Raw genomic sequence first — 15,598 nt, forward strand, 5'->3', positions numbered from 1 at the left:
CATATATATTTCTTCTCCAACATTAAAATCCTTTCATTTTTGCTCAAACTAACCTACAATTTTTTTGAATAGCTAACTCCTCCTTGAGAAGAGCAATATATATATACATATATATATGTATATATATACACACACACACTTTTTGGATATTTGTACTTAGAAGAGAGTTGATACTATTACTCCATTATTTTCCTATGAGTTCAATGATTTAATTTTTTTCACATAAGATATAATAGTTCTTTTATTGATCAGAGGCAGGTTAGAATTCAGGAAAGACCTTTCTCATGGAAATATAATATCATGTTCTTTTTTAAAAAAATTTAAATTTATTTAATTGGAGGGTAATTACTTTACAATATTGTATTGGTTTTGCCATACATCAACATGAATCCACCACAGGTGTACACGTGTTCCCCATCCTGAACCCCCCTCCCACCTCCCTCCCCATACCATCCCTCTGGGTCATCACATTATTTTGATCTGAGATATTATCTTGGATAAAGTTTATTTTCAACAGGAGTTGACATAACTTGTTTATATCAAATATTTAAAATATGATTTAAAATCCAGGATTTAATAATAACAATAATATAAGCATGCTAATACAAATAGAAAATAGACCAGAATACAACAGTTAAGATGAAGATTGTGACTTCAAGTCTCAATGATCTTTTAAAATTTATATTATTATTTTATGCTTCAACATTCCTTTACTTCCTTAAAATCAATGAAATTCTTTTGATTAAGTCAGTAAAAGCTTGTTTTACTTGCTTGTTCCTCAGGCTATAAATAAATGGGTTTAACATGGGAGCAACTGAAGTAGTAAGTACTAACACACCCTTATTAATTGCCACTTCATCCTTTGCTGAAGGTTTGACATAGATGAAAATACAGCTTCCATAGGTGATAGAAACCACAATCAGGTGAGAAGAGCAGGTAGAAAAGGCCTTCATTTTTTGCTGAGCTGAAGGCAACTTTATGATAGTCTTGATGATGTATGTATATGACAGAACCACACACAGAAATGTTCCAATGACAGTCAACACAGCAACAGTAAAAACCATCTGTTCTAGGAACCATGTGTCTGAACAAGAGATTTTTAGCACAGGAAAAGCATCACAGAGAAAATGATCAATGATATTAGAGTCACAGAATTCCAGTTCTAAGCCCAGGGAAGCTGGTGGAAATATGACCAGACAACCTGCTATCCAACAGCAAATAACAAGTCTTCCACAGACTCTAGTGTTCATGATGGTTGCATAATGTAAAGGTTTGCAGATGGCCACATAGCGGTCATAGGACATGATGGCTAAGAGAAAAAATTCTGTTGCTGCAAAAATGAAGATAAAAAATATTTGACTAAAACAAGCATTATAAGAAATAGTCTTGTCCCCAGTTGATAAGCTGTATAAGAATCTGGGAATGCACACCGTGGTGAATAATGTTTCTAAAAAGGAGAAGTTTTTCAGAAAAAAGTACATGGCAGTTTTAAGGCGAGAATCTACTAAAGTGAGTATAATGACGGTCAGGTTCCCAGTGACACTCAATGTGTAGGAAGCAAATAGAAATATAAAGATCAGAACCTGCATTGGAGGATCATCTGTTAGTCCCAGGAGTATGAATGTAGGTAATGATGTATGGTTTTTCATCACTGACTTGTACTTCTTCTCAAGCTCCTCACAAAGTCTAGTGACAATGAACTGAGAAACCCTGTATGAAATTATAAGGCCATGGCTACCGGGTAAAAAAATCCAATCAATGCAACGAATAGTCATTTTCTTCTTTGACGACAATGACAGATCAAAACTTTGGAATTGTCAGCTCTTTTGGTGTTCATTATAGGTATCCTCAAATTCAGGTTTTTCTGAAATAAGTTTGTACTAGAGTCCATTTGTTTATACTCTTTGCATGTTCTCATCTCTCTATTTTTTCAATTAATTTAAATTTTGTCCCTTATATTCTGAAATGTATTTAGCTATAGAATTAGAAAGGATCATCTGGGCCATAAAATTTTGTGGATTTGATAGTATTCTTTTTCTCCTGAGTAGTAATTCTTCACTACTCACAGGTTTGAATGAGCTCACAAGTTGCTTGAAGTGTGGGTTCCTGTTAAATGCAAATTAATGACATTTGTATAAAATGTCAAACTGGAGGCCATGTGTGCAGCATCTGAATGCTTTTACTGCAGTAACCAAAGAGTTATTTCATTTTATATATTTTAATTTTAGTATCAGAATTGTCATCTAAATAACATAGCTTTCCAATGTTGCTATTACCTTGAAATTTCTGGATCAATATCTGACCTTCCCTCCATTTGCACTCTGATAGAACACAGCGTTGGATAAATACAACATAAACAAGTTACCTGATGCAATACTGGGCAAAGAAATTATGACAAGGAAAAGAAAATCCTGAAAGAATTTAACCTCAGTTGTTTGTACTTCCAAGGTCATGAAGGAGAAGGGGAGACAGGATGAGACACAGGTTGGAGACCAAGGACACATGACAATTCCTTTTCAGGTAGTATTTGGATTGGATCCTGCAACAGAAAAATGACATCGGTGGAAAACTGTGAAGCTCCAAATAAAATCTATATTTAAATTTATTTATTTTAATCTTATTTAATTCTTTTTTAAATGAATGCTTCTGCCCTTTGAGACCCTCCAAGCTGGAGCTGCTAGCACTCTCCTCTTTGTGTTTCTGAGAACTCACAGAGAGGTCCTCCAGTGCAGTGTGTAAGCTCAGTTCCTGGGCACCTGGAAAGTGAGTCAGGAGCCACTATTTTCCCTGCTGCTGACTGCTGGAAGGGGGGCACCCAGAGAGCATATGGAACCCAAAAGGCAAGGGTGGAGACACTCTCACTGCCTGCTTAGTCTGGCTATAACTCAGACCTGTTCTTATATCTGTATTGCAACACTATTTACAATAGTCAAGACATGGAGGCAACCTAGATATTCATCAGTAGACGAACTGATAAAGAAGATGTGCTGCTGCTGCTGCTGCTGCTAAGTCGCGTCAGTCCTGTCCGACTCTGTGAGACCCCATAGACGGCAGCCCATCAGGCTCCTCCATCCCTGGGACTCTCCAGGCAAGAACACTGGAGTGGGTTGCCATTTCCTTCTCCAGGGGATATTCCCAACCCAGGGATCAAACCTGGGTCTCTTGCATTACAGGCAGATTCTTTACCATCTAAACTATCAGGGAAGTCCACAGTCACGTATAATTCAGCCATCAGGGAAGCCCACAGGTATGTGTAATTCAGATAACTGGTGGGAAGCTGCTATAGAACACAGGGAGTCCAGCCTGGTGCTCTGTGATGGGTGGGATGGGAGAGGGGAGGGATGCTCAAACGGTGGATATATATACATAATTATGACTGATTAATGTTATTTTATGACTGAAACCAACACACTATTGTAAAGCAATAATCCTCCAATTAAAAAATAGTTAAAGATCCCACATGAAAAAAATCTCTATTATTTGCACACAGTGTTAATCCCTTAGTTTTAATAATTCCTGTATGATTATGCAGGTTGCTACCATTAGGAAAAGTTAAGTGAAGAATATCTGGGAACTGGCTGCACTATTTGTCAACTCTTCTGTTAAGTACAGAATTATTTCACGATTAAAAATTTACCAAATAGATATAAAAAAAAGAAAGAAAACTAAAAAAGCAAATAGTAGTTGCTGAGCACTTTCTATCTGCCTTGCTGGATGATGGGGCAAATCCTCACATGGATGGTTTGTCTGGTATATATGTCCTTTTCTCCAATTTTGTGCTTCTTCACCCATATTTTTGGGGGTGATGTCCATTTTATATTATCTGTAAGTATGGAAAATATCCTTTGAAATTAACATTTACAGTTAAAACTAATGGTTTAATATTAATCAGCAATACCTGAATTGTGAGGATTCTGTCTATATCTAAAATCCAAAATTATAATATTAACTTCAGGCTTTCCTGGTGGCTCAGGCTGGAAAAGAATCCGCCTGCAGTGTGGGAGGCCTCGGTTTGATCCCTGGGTTGGGAAGATCCTCTGGAGGAGGGCTTGGGGACTCACTCCAGTATTCTTGCCTAGGGAATTCCCATGGACAGAGGAGCCTGGTGGGCTGCTGTCCTGGGGTCACAAAGAGTCGGACATGACTGAACAACTAAGCACAGCAATAGGACCCAAAATGCTTGGGATCTTTTACCCTTTAATAGTACACTCGTGTGATGAGGATGTTCATGTTTAGAAAGGAATGTTACCTGTGAAACAGCTCTTCAGAGTGCTTGCACCAAAGGGAGCATTCAATTTCCACAAACCAAAACAGCATTCTTTACAAGTTTGCGAGGAGTCTGTTTCCTGATACAACTCTGTTCATTACCAGTTTCCCACCCACGTGCTTCCCTTTGCTAGACTGATACTGATACCTGTAGGTTTTTCAAGTCTTGGCTTAGTGTCACTTCTAGAAAAAAACTTTATTGAAACTTCATTGTGCAAGTTATTGGCTTCTATTTTTTGCCCCTTTAGTTCACTATGCTTATCTCTTTGTTACCACTAAATATGTGAGTGTGACTTTATCAGCATTGACCTATTCCTTGTTCTTTGAGATTCTGCAACACTTAGCACTATTCAATGGTTATCAAGAGCTCAATAAATATATTAAGTGTAAAATTCATAAATTTCCTATGTGCTTTTCTGACTCAGAACAAGCAGTCTGTTTTCTCATTTAGTGACATTTCCACTTTCTTTTGGGCTTCCCTTGTGGCTCAGGTGGTAAAAATCTACCTGCAGTGTGGAAGACCTGGGTTCCATCCTTGGGTTGGGAAGATCCCCTAGAGCAGGGAAATGCTACCCACTCTAGTATTCTGGCCTGAAGAATTCCATGGGCTGTATAGTCCATGGGGTTGCAAAGAGTTGGACATGACTGAGCAACTTTCACTTTCACTTCCATTTTCTTTTATGTGTAATTTTTCAATAAGTAATCAATCCCAGTTGGTGGTCTTCAATTTGTTGTCTTCAAAAAGTCACTTAGATTCTTTCATGTTTCATCTTTCTATAAATGACATAAGAATGTATATACTTAATATATATGCCATATATAACCTCCGTTGCCCATGGTGGCTCAGAGGTTAAAGCATCTGCCTCCAATGCAGGAGACCCGGGTTCGATCCCTGGGTCGGGAAGATCCCCTGGAGAAGGAAATGGCAATCCACTCCAGTATTCTTGCCTGGAGATTCCCATGGACTGAGGAGCCTGGTGGGCTGCAGTCCATGGTGTCGCAAAGAGTCGGACACGACTGAGTGACTTTACTTACTTACTTATTCCTTGCTTCTTGGAAGTGCAAAAAAGTCTACCTGTCATATTTAGTCTTAGACTAAAAAGAAAGTCATTTGAAATTTTTTTTGTTTTGATTAAAATTATTATATATTTGGTCTTCTCTTTCATTACATAACCAACTCAAATATTTCCTATCCTTGTAACTGACTGAATACCTTGTTTTCCCCCACTGCTGAATTATAAGGCATTTGCCTTACAGGCTTCATGTAAATGATTACTTGGAGTTTCACTTGGTTGCTTACAAAAAAAAAAAAAAATTCCTTCCTAATCAATAGATGGGAAAACAGTGGAAACAGTGGCTGACTTTATTTTTCAGGGCTCCAAAATCACTGCAGATGGTGATTGCAGCCATGAAATTAAAAGACGCTTACTCCTTGGAAGAGAAGTTATGACCAACCTAGACAACATAGTAAAAAGCAGAGACATTACTTTGTCAACAAGGGTCTGTCTAGTCAAGGCTGTGATTTTTCCAGTGGTCATGTATGGATGTGAGAGTTGGGCTATAAAGAAAGCTGAGTACCAAAGAATTGATGCTTTTGAACTGTGGTGTTGGTGAAGACTCTTGAGAGTCCCTTGGAATGCAAGGAGATCGAACTAGTCCATCCTAAAGGAGATCAGTCCTGGGTGTTCATTGGGAGGACTGATGCTAAATCTGAAACTCCAATACTTTGGCCACCTGATTGAAGAGTTGACTCATTGGAAAAGACCCTGATCCTGGGAAAGACTGAGGGCAGAAGGAGAAAGGGACGACAGAGGATGAGATGGTTGGATGGCATCACCTACTCAATGGGCATGGGTTTGGGTGGACTCCAGGAGTTGGGGATGGACAGGGAGGCCTGGCATGCTGCAGTTCATGGGGTCACAAAGAGTCGGACACAACTGAGTGACTGAACTGAACTGAAACATAGGAAGGGCAGATATCAGCTCCCACTTGGTGCCTAGTCCCACTGTTTAGCCTAAAGTGTTCATAGAAAAACAGAATAAGGGAAGCACAGGGAATAATTTGCCTAAAAGTTAACCTCCCTATCTCAACACCAGGTTAATGTTCATAAAGGGAGAGTATAGTATTTCCAGTGGTGAGACAGGAGTGAATTGTCTCTGCAGCCCATATCCCTTCCCTCAAGTCCTGTTAGAAGAACTCCAGGTATCTGACTCTCCCAAAACCTCAGGCAGCCTGTATGTCCTGAGGAGACTAAACTTTTTTCCCCAAAATGCCACATTTTCTTCAGTCATTTGTATTCCACCTTCTAATAACACTCTCTTGAAATTAATTGACATTGATATTGATACAGATATTCAAAAATTAGTTTTTATTAAATTGTAAGAGACTTTTAGAAGATGGGGTCACAGTCTTATAAAACATAAGCAAGTAAGTTACTCAATGGAGCTACATTCACTTATTTTATACATATTTTTTTTCTTTAATGAAGGTCAGATTAAGGCAGAGAACACTTAAGAGCATCCCTCTGAAATTCCACTGCATTTAGAAGAACATCATATTGATACATGAAAACAGCTACTCAATGACTGAGAAGTCATATTTCATAAGTGGTTGTTGAAACCATTTGTAAAATGTTAAACCAAAAGGTTATATAAGTCATTTTGGTATAGATACTTTCCTCAGAGGAAAGCACCATTTTAGAGTTCATGAAAGGCACAGAAAATTATAAAAATACTTCTCTCACGGTCATAATCTCAGATATTTGCTGAACCCCAAAGTGATAAAGGTTGAAAAAGTTGTCCAGGAAGCTGTTATGGTGGAGAGATGTGGGTGGTCTCTGACCATTCTTAGGAGCACAGACATACTCACAGAGGGCTCTGTAGTTGAAGAGTTTTTACTAAGTCGTCCTCCACCCTCACAAAAGGAAGATTTTCTCAACAGAAAGCCTGCCTCACCCTGAGCCCAGGAAATCTCTACTCTGGAACTACAGAGCTAATAGTAGCTTAAATAGCTAAGTAGGAATCTCTTTCTGTTGTTGAGGAACTGTGATTTTCTGATATTTCTGGCAGAACGGCATATTTCTAAACTGATGTAATTTTTATTAAAAAAAAACTGATCTAATTTTCAGTTAAGTGAGCAAACAAACATGTCCTTGGTGGTTCTGTCTTAAATGTTACTAATAAATCTCTTATGTAATAGACTTTGGGGAGAGAACAGGAAACACAGACCTGGAGAAAATGTCTTCAGAGAGGCACTTGTATATAACATTAGCATCATAAGCAGGCCAAGTATGTGAAAATTAGTATTAGATTACAAGACCAAGAGGCAAATATCTGTCATTTTATTTCAACACTATGTTAGGCATTTGTAACCTGATAAAGACAAGTTTTCCAATTTGTTAACCCAGTAAAATTTGTAATTAATTTTTAGTATCAGTAAAACTATTCAATTTGATAATAATAGAAAAAATCTTTTATCAAAACAACAGACAAAGTGATAACTTACTATTGAGAGTTTTCAGGAGTATCTCCCAGATTTTCATAATTTTTTTGTTTTTATATCTCATGGGGCTTTTTAGAAACAATGAGCCATAGTTGATTTACAGTGTTGTGTTAATTTCTGCTTTACAGCAAAGTAGTTCAATTGCACATACACATATGTTGTTTTTCATATTACTGTCCATATGGTTTATCACAGGAGACTGAATGTAGTTCCCTGTGCTGTATAGTGGGGCCTTGTTATTTACCCATTCTATTTATACTAGATTGCTCCAGGTAACCCCAAATCTGCACTCTCTCACTCCCTCCCATCCCCCAGCAACCACAAAGCTGTTTTCTATGTCTGTGAGTCTTTTTTTGCTTTGTAGATAAATTTCATATTTTAGGTTCCACATATAAGTGATATCATATGTATTTATCTTTCTCTTTCTGATTTATTTATTATGATAATCACTAGTTGCACCTGTGTTCCTGCAGGTGGCATTATTTCATTCTCCCATTGTATATATGTACCACATCTTCATCCATTCATTTGTTGATGGACATTAGATTGTTTTGCATGAGGCTTTTTATTTCTATATTTATTTATGACCTTATTCTATTTCATTAAAATTTTAATGTATATTTTTGCATCGATAGTCACTATGTTACATGATTATATATTTTTAGTTATATATTCACATCTTAAAATGGTTTCTGTATGGTTTAATTTTAATATGTCTATGCGTAATTTTCTTTGAATATCCCTTCTGTGAATTCATTTAACTTCTTAAGTGTATATATTTAATATTTCCCAATATTTTGGAAATTTCCAGCCATAAATTATTCCTATAATTGCTGCCCCATTCTCTTTCTTTTACTGGGCTTAAAATTACACACACGATAGACTTTAACATAGTAACATTGGTCCCAGAATATCTTAAAAAATAATTCTATTTCTCTGTTTTACAAGGATTTCACACTTCAAATCTAATTTCAAAGTCATTGCCTCTTTCTTCTGTAATCTCAGTCCAGTAATTAAGCTGAAGTGTGACTTTCTGCAGAAACATATTTTTCATTTCTAACATTTTCCTTTTAATACTGTTTTTCTTTTCTGAGAGTTCTTAACTTTTAATCTTTTTTCTTTATCTCATAAAGCACAGTTGTGTGATTGATTTAACATCTTTGTATGGTGGTGGTGTGTGTGTGTGTGCTCAGTCGTATTTGACTCTTTGTGGCCCCATGGACTGTAGCCTGTCAGGCTCCTCTGTCTATGGAATTTTCCAAGCAAGAATACTTGAGTGGGTTGCCATTCCTTCTCTAGGAGATCTTCCTGACTCAGGGATTGAACCAGAGTTTCCTGTGTCTCCTTTATTGGCAGGCAGTCTTTACAACTGTGCCACCTAGGAAGTCCAACACCTTTGTATAATACTGCTAATTACTGAGTCATCTTGGCCTTGGCACCTAAAGATTATTATTTCAGTTGATGATTATCTTTGGAGTGGATCACATTTTGCCTGTTCTTTGTATGTGCAGTTATTTTGGATTGTAGTCTCACACTTTGCCTATTACATTGTTTAAACTCTGGATTTTATGTGCTGTGTAACTTTACCATCTGGGACTATTACATTGCTAAAACTCTGGATTATGTTATATTCACCTTGAAAATGTGAATAATTTTCCTTAAGCTGGCAGTCAGCTCTGTGAAACTCAAACTACAAGCTCAGTCTCATTTTTTTCAGTGCTGACTGAACTATCAGTTTAGTAATTTAAACCTTTGGTAAAACTGTTTTTCTTTTTGTTGGTGTTTGAATCATGGTTATCTCGTTCCAGGTTCATCCTGAAATGTGTGTATGCTTATACATGTTATTGAGGATATGCTCTTTTCTGACTCTTCGGTGAATTCCTGCATCTATCTCAGACCTGCCCAATACTTTCCCCTGTATACTGTTATTGTAGAGTTTTCTATAAATGACAGTTCCAGTTGGTTGATGTGTTATAGGTATCTTTCGTATTCTTGCTGGTTTTCTGTCTAGTATTTCTTTCTGCTACTAAGTGAAAGTGAAAGTGAAGTTGCTCAGTCATATCCAACTCTTTGCGACCCCATGGACTGTAGCCTACCAGGGTCCTCTGTCCATTGACTTTTCCAGGCAAGAGTTCTGGAGTGGGTTGCCATTTCCTTCTCCAGGGATCTTCCCGACCCACGGATTGAATCCAGGTCTCCTGCATTGCAGGCAGATACTTTACCATCTGAGCCACCAGGATAATTTAAATTTTAAGCTATAATGGTAGATTTGCCTGTTTTCTCATATCAATTTTTTCTACATGTATTTTGAAGTTTTGTTGTTACATACTCTATTATTAATAATTTGCAAGGACTTCAGTAATAATGTAACATATGGTAGAAAAAGACAACAAAAATACATTGTCTAACAGTTCTGGATGCTAGAATTCCCAAATAAGATGTTGGTAGATTGGTCCTCCTGAGAACAGGAAGCTGAGGAACAATTGCTTCCATGCCTCTTTCTGAGCTTCTATTGCAGTCAGTATCATTGGTGTTCCATCACTACAATTGAGATCTCTAGTTTCTGCCTGCATTATCATCTGGCAATCTTCTTCCTCTATGTCACATAATTTTCTCCTTATTTGTGTCTGTCTCTGCATCCAAATTTATCCTCTTTATAAGAACAGTTATGATATTGGGACAGTTCAGTCACTCAGTCATGTCCAACTCTTTGCAACCCATGAACCACAGCACACCAGGCATCCCTATCCATAATCAATTCCTGGAGTCCACCCAAACCCATGTCCATTTAGTCGGTGATGCCATGCAACCATCTCATCCTCTGTCATCCCCTTCTCCTCCTGCCCTCAATCTTTCCAAGCATCAGGGTCTTTTCAAATGAGTCAGCACTTCACATTAGGTGGCCAAAGTACTGGAGTTTCAGCTTCAACATCATTCCTTCCAATGAACACCCAGGACTGATCTCCTTTAGGATGGACTGGTTGGATCTCCTTGCAGTTCGTCTAGTCAAGGCTATAGTTTTTCCAGTAGTCATGTATGGATGTGAGAGTTGGACTATAAAGAAAGCTGAGTGCTGAAGAATTGATGCTTTTGAACTGTGGTGTCGGAGAATACTCTTGAGAGTCCCTTGGACTGCAAGGAGGTCCAGCCAGTCCATCCTAAAGGAGATCAGTCCTGGGTGTTCTTTGGAAGGACTGATACTGAAGCTGAAATTCAAACACTTTGGCCACCTGATGTGAAGAGCTGACTCATTTGAAAAGACCCTGATGCTGGGAAAGATTGAGGGCAGGAGGAGAAGTGGATGACAGAGGATGAGATGGTTGGATGGCATCACTGACTCGATGGACATGGATTTGGGTGGACTCCGGGAGTTGGTGATAGATAGGGAGGCCTGGCATGCTGTGTGTTCATGGGGTTGCAAAGAGTTAGACATGACTGAGTGACTGAATGAACTGAACTGACTAGATGGACCTTTGTTGACAAAGTAATGTCTCTGCTTTTTAATATGCTGTCTAGGTTGGTCATAACTTTCCTTCCAGGCAGTAAGCATCATTTAATTTCATGGCTGCAATCACCATCTACAGTGATTTTGGAGCCTGAAAAAATTAAGCCAGCCACTGTTTCCCCATATATTTGCCATGAAGTGGTGGGACCAGATGCCATGATCTTAGTTTTCTGAATGTTGAGCTTTAAGGCAACTTTTTCACTCTTCTCTTTCACTTTCATCAAGAGGCTCTTTAGTTCTTCTTCACTTTCTGCCATAAGGGTGGTGTCATCCACATATCTGAGGTTTTTGATATTTCTCCCAGCAATCTTTACAGCTTGTGCTTCCTCCAGCCCAGTATTTCTCATGATGTACTCTGAATATATTAAATAAGCAGGGTGACAATATACAACCTTGATTATTCCTTTTCCTATTTGAGACCAGTTTGTTGTTCCATGTCCAGTTCTAGCTGTTGCTTCCTGACCTGCATACAGGATTCTCTACAGGCAGGTCAGGTGGTCTGGTATTCCCATCTCCTTCAGAATTTTCCACAATTTATTGTGATCCACACAGTCAAAGGCTGTGGCATAGTCAATAAAGCAGAAATCCTAATGAGCCCACCTTTACTTGGTAGGAGATAGGACTGGAGAAAGAGGAGTTAGGGTTGGAGTCAGGTTGAGGTAGGGCTTCTTTTCTGCTTAATGGCCATGTGATGTAGGAAGGGATTGTGTCAGATCCCAAGTTGCTGGAGCAGAAGACCTGAGGGTTGGATTGGAGCTGCTCTTCCCTTTAGGTTGGAGAAGGCAATGGCAACCCACTCGAGTACTCTTGCCTAGAAAATCCCATGGATGGAGGAGCCTGGCAAGCTATAGTCCATGGGGTTGCTGAGGGTCAGATAAGATTGAATGACTTCACTTTCACTTTTCACTTTCATGCATTGAAGAAGGAAATAGCAACACACTCCAGTGTTCTTGCCTGGAGAATCCCGGGTTTGCTTCCCTTCCCTTCCCGATTCCGTGTGTTTATTTCTCACAGCCTTGGTTGTACATGACTATTGCCAATCTTCACCTAATTCTCAGTGAAAATTATTCCACATGTAGATATATAGATGTATTTTTGATGTGTCCATGGTGGGACAGCTGAGTCTCGTGTCCTCATACTTTGCCTTCTTTATCTCCTCTCTGGGTAAAGGACTTTTTTTTTCCTTTCGCTATATTGAATATATCATGTCAGTCCCAGTAGCTTGCAAAGTTTCTGCATCAGTAAGGTCTTACGGGATTCTCTCTTATGTAACCCAGTTGCATTAATTTTATTTCTTTTCAGATTCTCTTTTCTTTTTACTTTTTTCCATTTTGGCTATAATGTTTCTTGGTGTGACTTTTTTGAATTGATCTTGTTTGGGATTTCTGTGCTTCCTGGACTTGGCTGTCTTTTTTCCCCTCAGGTTAGGGAATTTTTCAGGTGTTATTTCTTTGAATAAGTTTTCTACACATTTCTTCTTCAGTTCTCCTTTTGGACACCATAATGCAAATGTTAGTACTCTTGTTGTTGTGGCAGCAGTCTCTTAAATTATCATTCTTAAAAAATGTATCATTCTTTCTTTTTTTTCTATTCTGCTTGGGTTATTACTGCTATTCTGTCTTCCTGTTCACTGATTTGTTCCTTTATATCTTGGAATGTGCTATTGATTTAATCTAGTGTATTTTAAAATCACAAGTGTTGTGTTTTTTATCTCTGTTGAGTTTTTCTGTTTATTTTCTAGCTCTTTGCTAAATATCTCACTGTGTTGATCCTTTCTTTCCTGAGTTTGTTGAGCATCTTTATGATCATTTCTTTGAAGTCTTTACTGGGTAGATTGCTCATTTCCACTATGCTTCATTTCTTTCTGGAGTTTTGTCTTGTTCCTTCTTTTGAAATATATTTCTTAATCTTCTCTCTGTTTATTTATATGTATTTTGTATCAACAGCCTCATATATGCAAATGGCATATAGTGAAGAAGAGCTAAATAGCCTCTTGATGAGGGTGAAAGGAGAGAGAGAAAAAGCTGGCTTAAAACTTAACTTTCAAAAATCTAAGGTCATGGCAACCGGTCTCATCACTTCATGATAAATAGATGGGAAAAATGGAAGCCCTGGCAGGTTTTATTTTCTTGGGCTCCAATATCACTGCAGATGGTGATTGTAGCCATGAAATTGAAAGATGCCTACTCCTTGAAATAAAAGCTATGACAAACTTAGATAGCATTTTAAAAAGCAGAGACATCATTTTGTCATTTTGTTGACAAAGTGTCCATATGGTCAAAGTTATGGTTTTTCCAGTAGTCGTGTGTACAAATGTGAGAACTGGACCATAAAAATGGCTGAGCACTGAAGAATTGATGTTTTCAAATTCTGATGCAGGAGACTCTCAAGAGTCCCTGGGAGAGCAAAGAGATCAAATCAGTCAATCTTGAAGAAAATCAGCCCTGACTATTCATTGGAAGGACTGATGCTGAAGCTGAAACTCCAAAACTTTGGCCACCTGATGCGAAGAGCTGACTCATTGGGAGAGACTCTGATTTGGGGAAAAATTGAGGGTAGAGGAGAAGGGGGTGATAGAGGATGAGATGGTTGGATGGCATCAGAAACTCAGTGGACATGAGTTTGAGTAAACTCTGGGAGATAGGAAAGGACAGGAAAGCCTGCCATCAGACATGACTCAGCAACTGAAAAACAGAAATTTGATAGGAAGGTTATGTTTGCATTTCTTGGAAAAATGGTCTTATGTAGGAGATGTACTATGGTGTCCAGCAACACACTCTCCTCTGGCCACCAGAGAGATATGCTCTAGGATTGCCCCCTATGTGAATTGTATGAACCTTCCTGTTGTGGTTTCTCTGACTTCTGTGGGCATCCTTGTAAGCTGGACTGTCTCCCAGCCCAGTTTCCTACAAGGTCCTTCTTCATGCTGTGGTTGTTGTTCCACTGGTTGGTGGGGTTGTTGTTGTTCAGTCACTCCGTGGTGACTGACTCTTTGTGACCCTATGGACTGTAGCCTACCAGGCACTTCTGCCTATGGGGTTCTCCAGGCAAGAATACTGGAGTGGGTTGCCATGCCCTCCTCCAGAGGATCTTTCTGACCCAGGGACTGAACCCACATCTCTGATGTCTCTTGCATTGGCAGGCAGGTCCTTACCACTAGAACCACTTGGGAAGCCCGAGAGTTCTCTAGGTGTGTCCATTTCAAGATTTTAAACTTGGCACTGTGTTCCTTTCTATGCCAATCCTAAATCACATAAAGCCATTCTTAATTTTTGCTGTTTCTTTATTCCCATTTTCAGCTTATCACCACATTTCACCATTTCTGTTCTTAATGTATTTCTCACCACACTTATTCTACCCTGGGTATATTTATCTTATAGCTGAAATATTGTGAAAGTATATTGAGTCAGATTTGCTCAGTCGTGTCTGACTCTTTGCAACACCATGGATTGTAGCCCACCAGGTTCCTCTGTCCATGGAATTTTCCAGGCAAGAATACTGGAGTGGTTTTCCATTCCTTTCTCTAGGGGATCTTCCTGACCCAGGGATTGAATCCAGGTTTCCTGCAATGCAGGTAGATTCTTTACCATCTGAGCCACCAGGGAAGCCTTTATATATATGAAATATATATATATATATATATAATATATATATAATATATGAAATTATATTAACATATGCTTAACATATATCATTGCTTCCCCCCAATTACTGTTGTGAAAAACAACAGAATCAAAATAATTTTTCTAAAGACCACATATGATTAATTCTCCCCTAGGTGCTGTGGAAAAGAAATGTTTTGAAATGTTACTGTACTAGGTATTTACTTAAAGCTCTTGATTCAGCTCTTAGTTACATGAAAGAGAATTCATTTAGGTTTTAGGTAAGGTTTGTGAACGGGGCGGTAAAGAACATATTCATGAATTTTGAATTTAATATACACAAGATTTTGTTTCATAAGGCATTCAGTTCAGTTCAGTTCAGTAGCTCAGTCATGTCCGACTCTTTGCAACCCCATGAATCGCAGGACACTAGACCTCCCTGTCCATCACCAACTCCTGGAGTTTACTCAAACTCATTTCTATCGAGTCAGTGATGCCATCCAGCCGTCTCATCCTCTGTCGTCCCCTTCTCCTCCTGCCCCCAATCCCTCCCAGCATCAGAGTCTTTTCCAATGAGTCAACTCTTCCCATGAGGTGGCCAAAGTACTGGAGTTTCAGCTTTAGCATCAGTCCTTCCAAAGAATACCCAGGGCTGATCTCCTTTAGGATGGACTGGTTGGAACTCCTTGCAGTCCAAGGGACTCTCAAGAGTCTTCTCCAACAC

At 38.7% G+C, this 15,598-nt stretch overlaps 1 protein-coding gene across 1 annotated transcript; it reads right to left on the reverse strand.

Moving 5' to 3' along the window:
• Window positions 1-710: 710 nt before the first annotated feature.
• LOC128047675 (olfactory receptor 6C2-like) lies at window positions 711-1,649 on the reverse strand. Its single transcript, XM_052640009.1, has one exon. It carries the CDS (start codon window positions 1,647-1,649, stop codon window positions 711-713), a length of 939 nt encoding a protein of 312 aa, XP_052495969.1.
• Between the last annotated feature and the right edge of the window lie 13,949 nt (window positions 1,650-15,598).

This window comes from Budorcas taxicolor, chromosome 5, assembly GCF_023091745.1.
Source record: "Budorcas taxicolor isolate Tak-1 chromosome 5, Takin1.1, whole genome shotgun sequence".
Lineage (NCBI taxonomy): Eukaryota > Metazoa > Chordata > Mammalia > Artiodactyla > Bovidae > Budorcas > Budorcas taxicolor.

Excerpts from the sequence above, each read along its gene's own strand:
- LOC128047675 (XM_052640009.1), bottom strand. The coding sequence starts at position 1,649 with ATGAAAAACCATACATCATTACCTACATTCATACTCCTGGGACTAACA.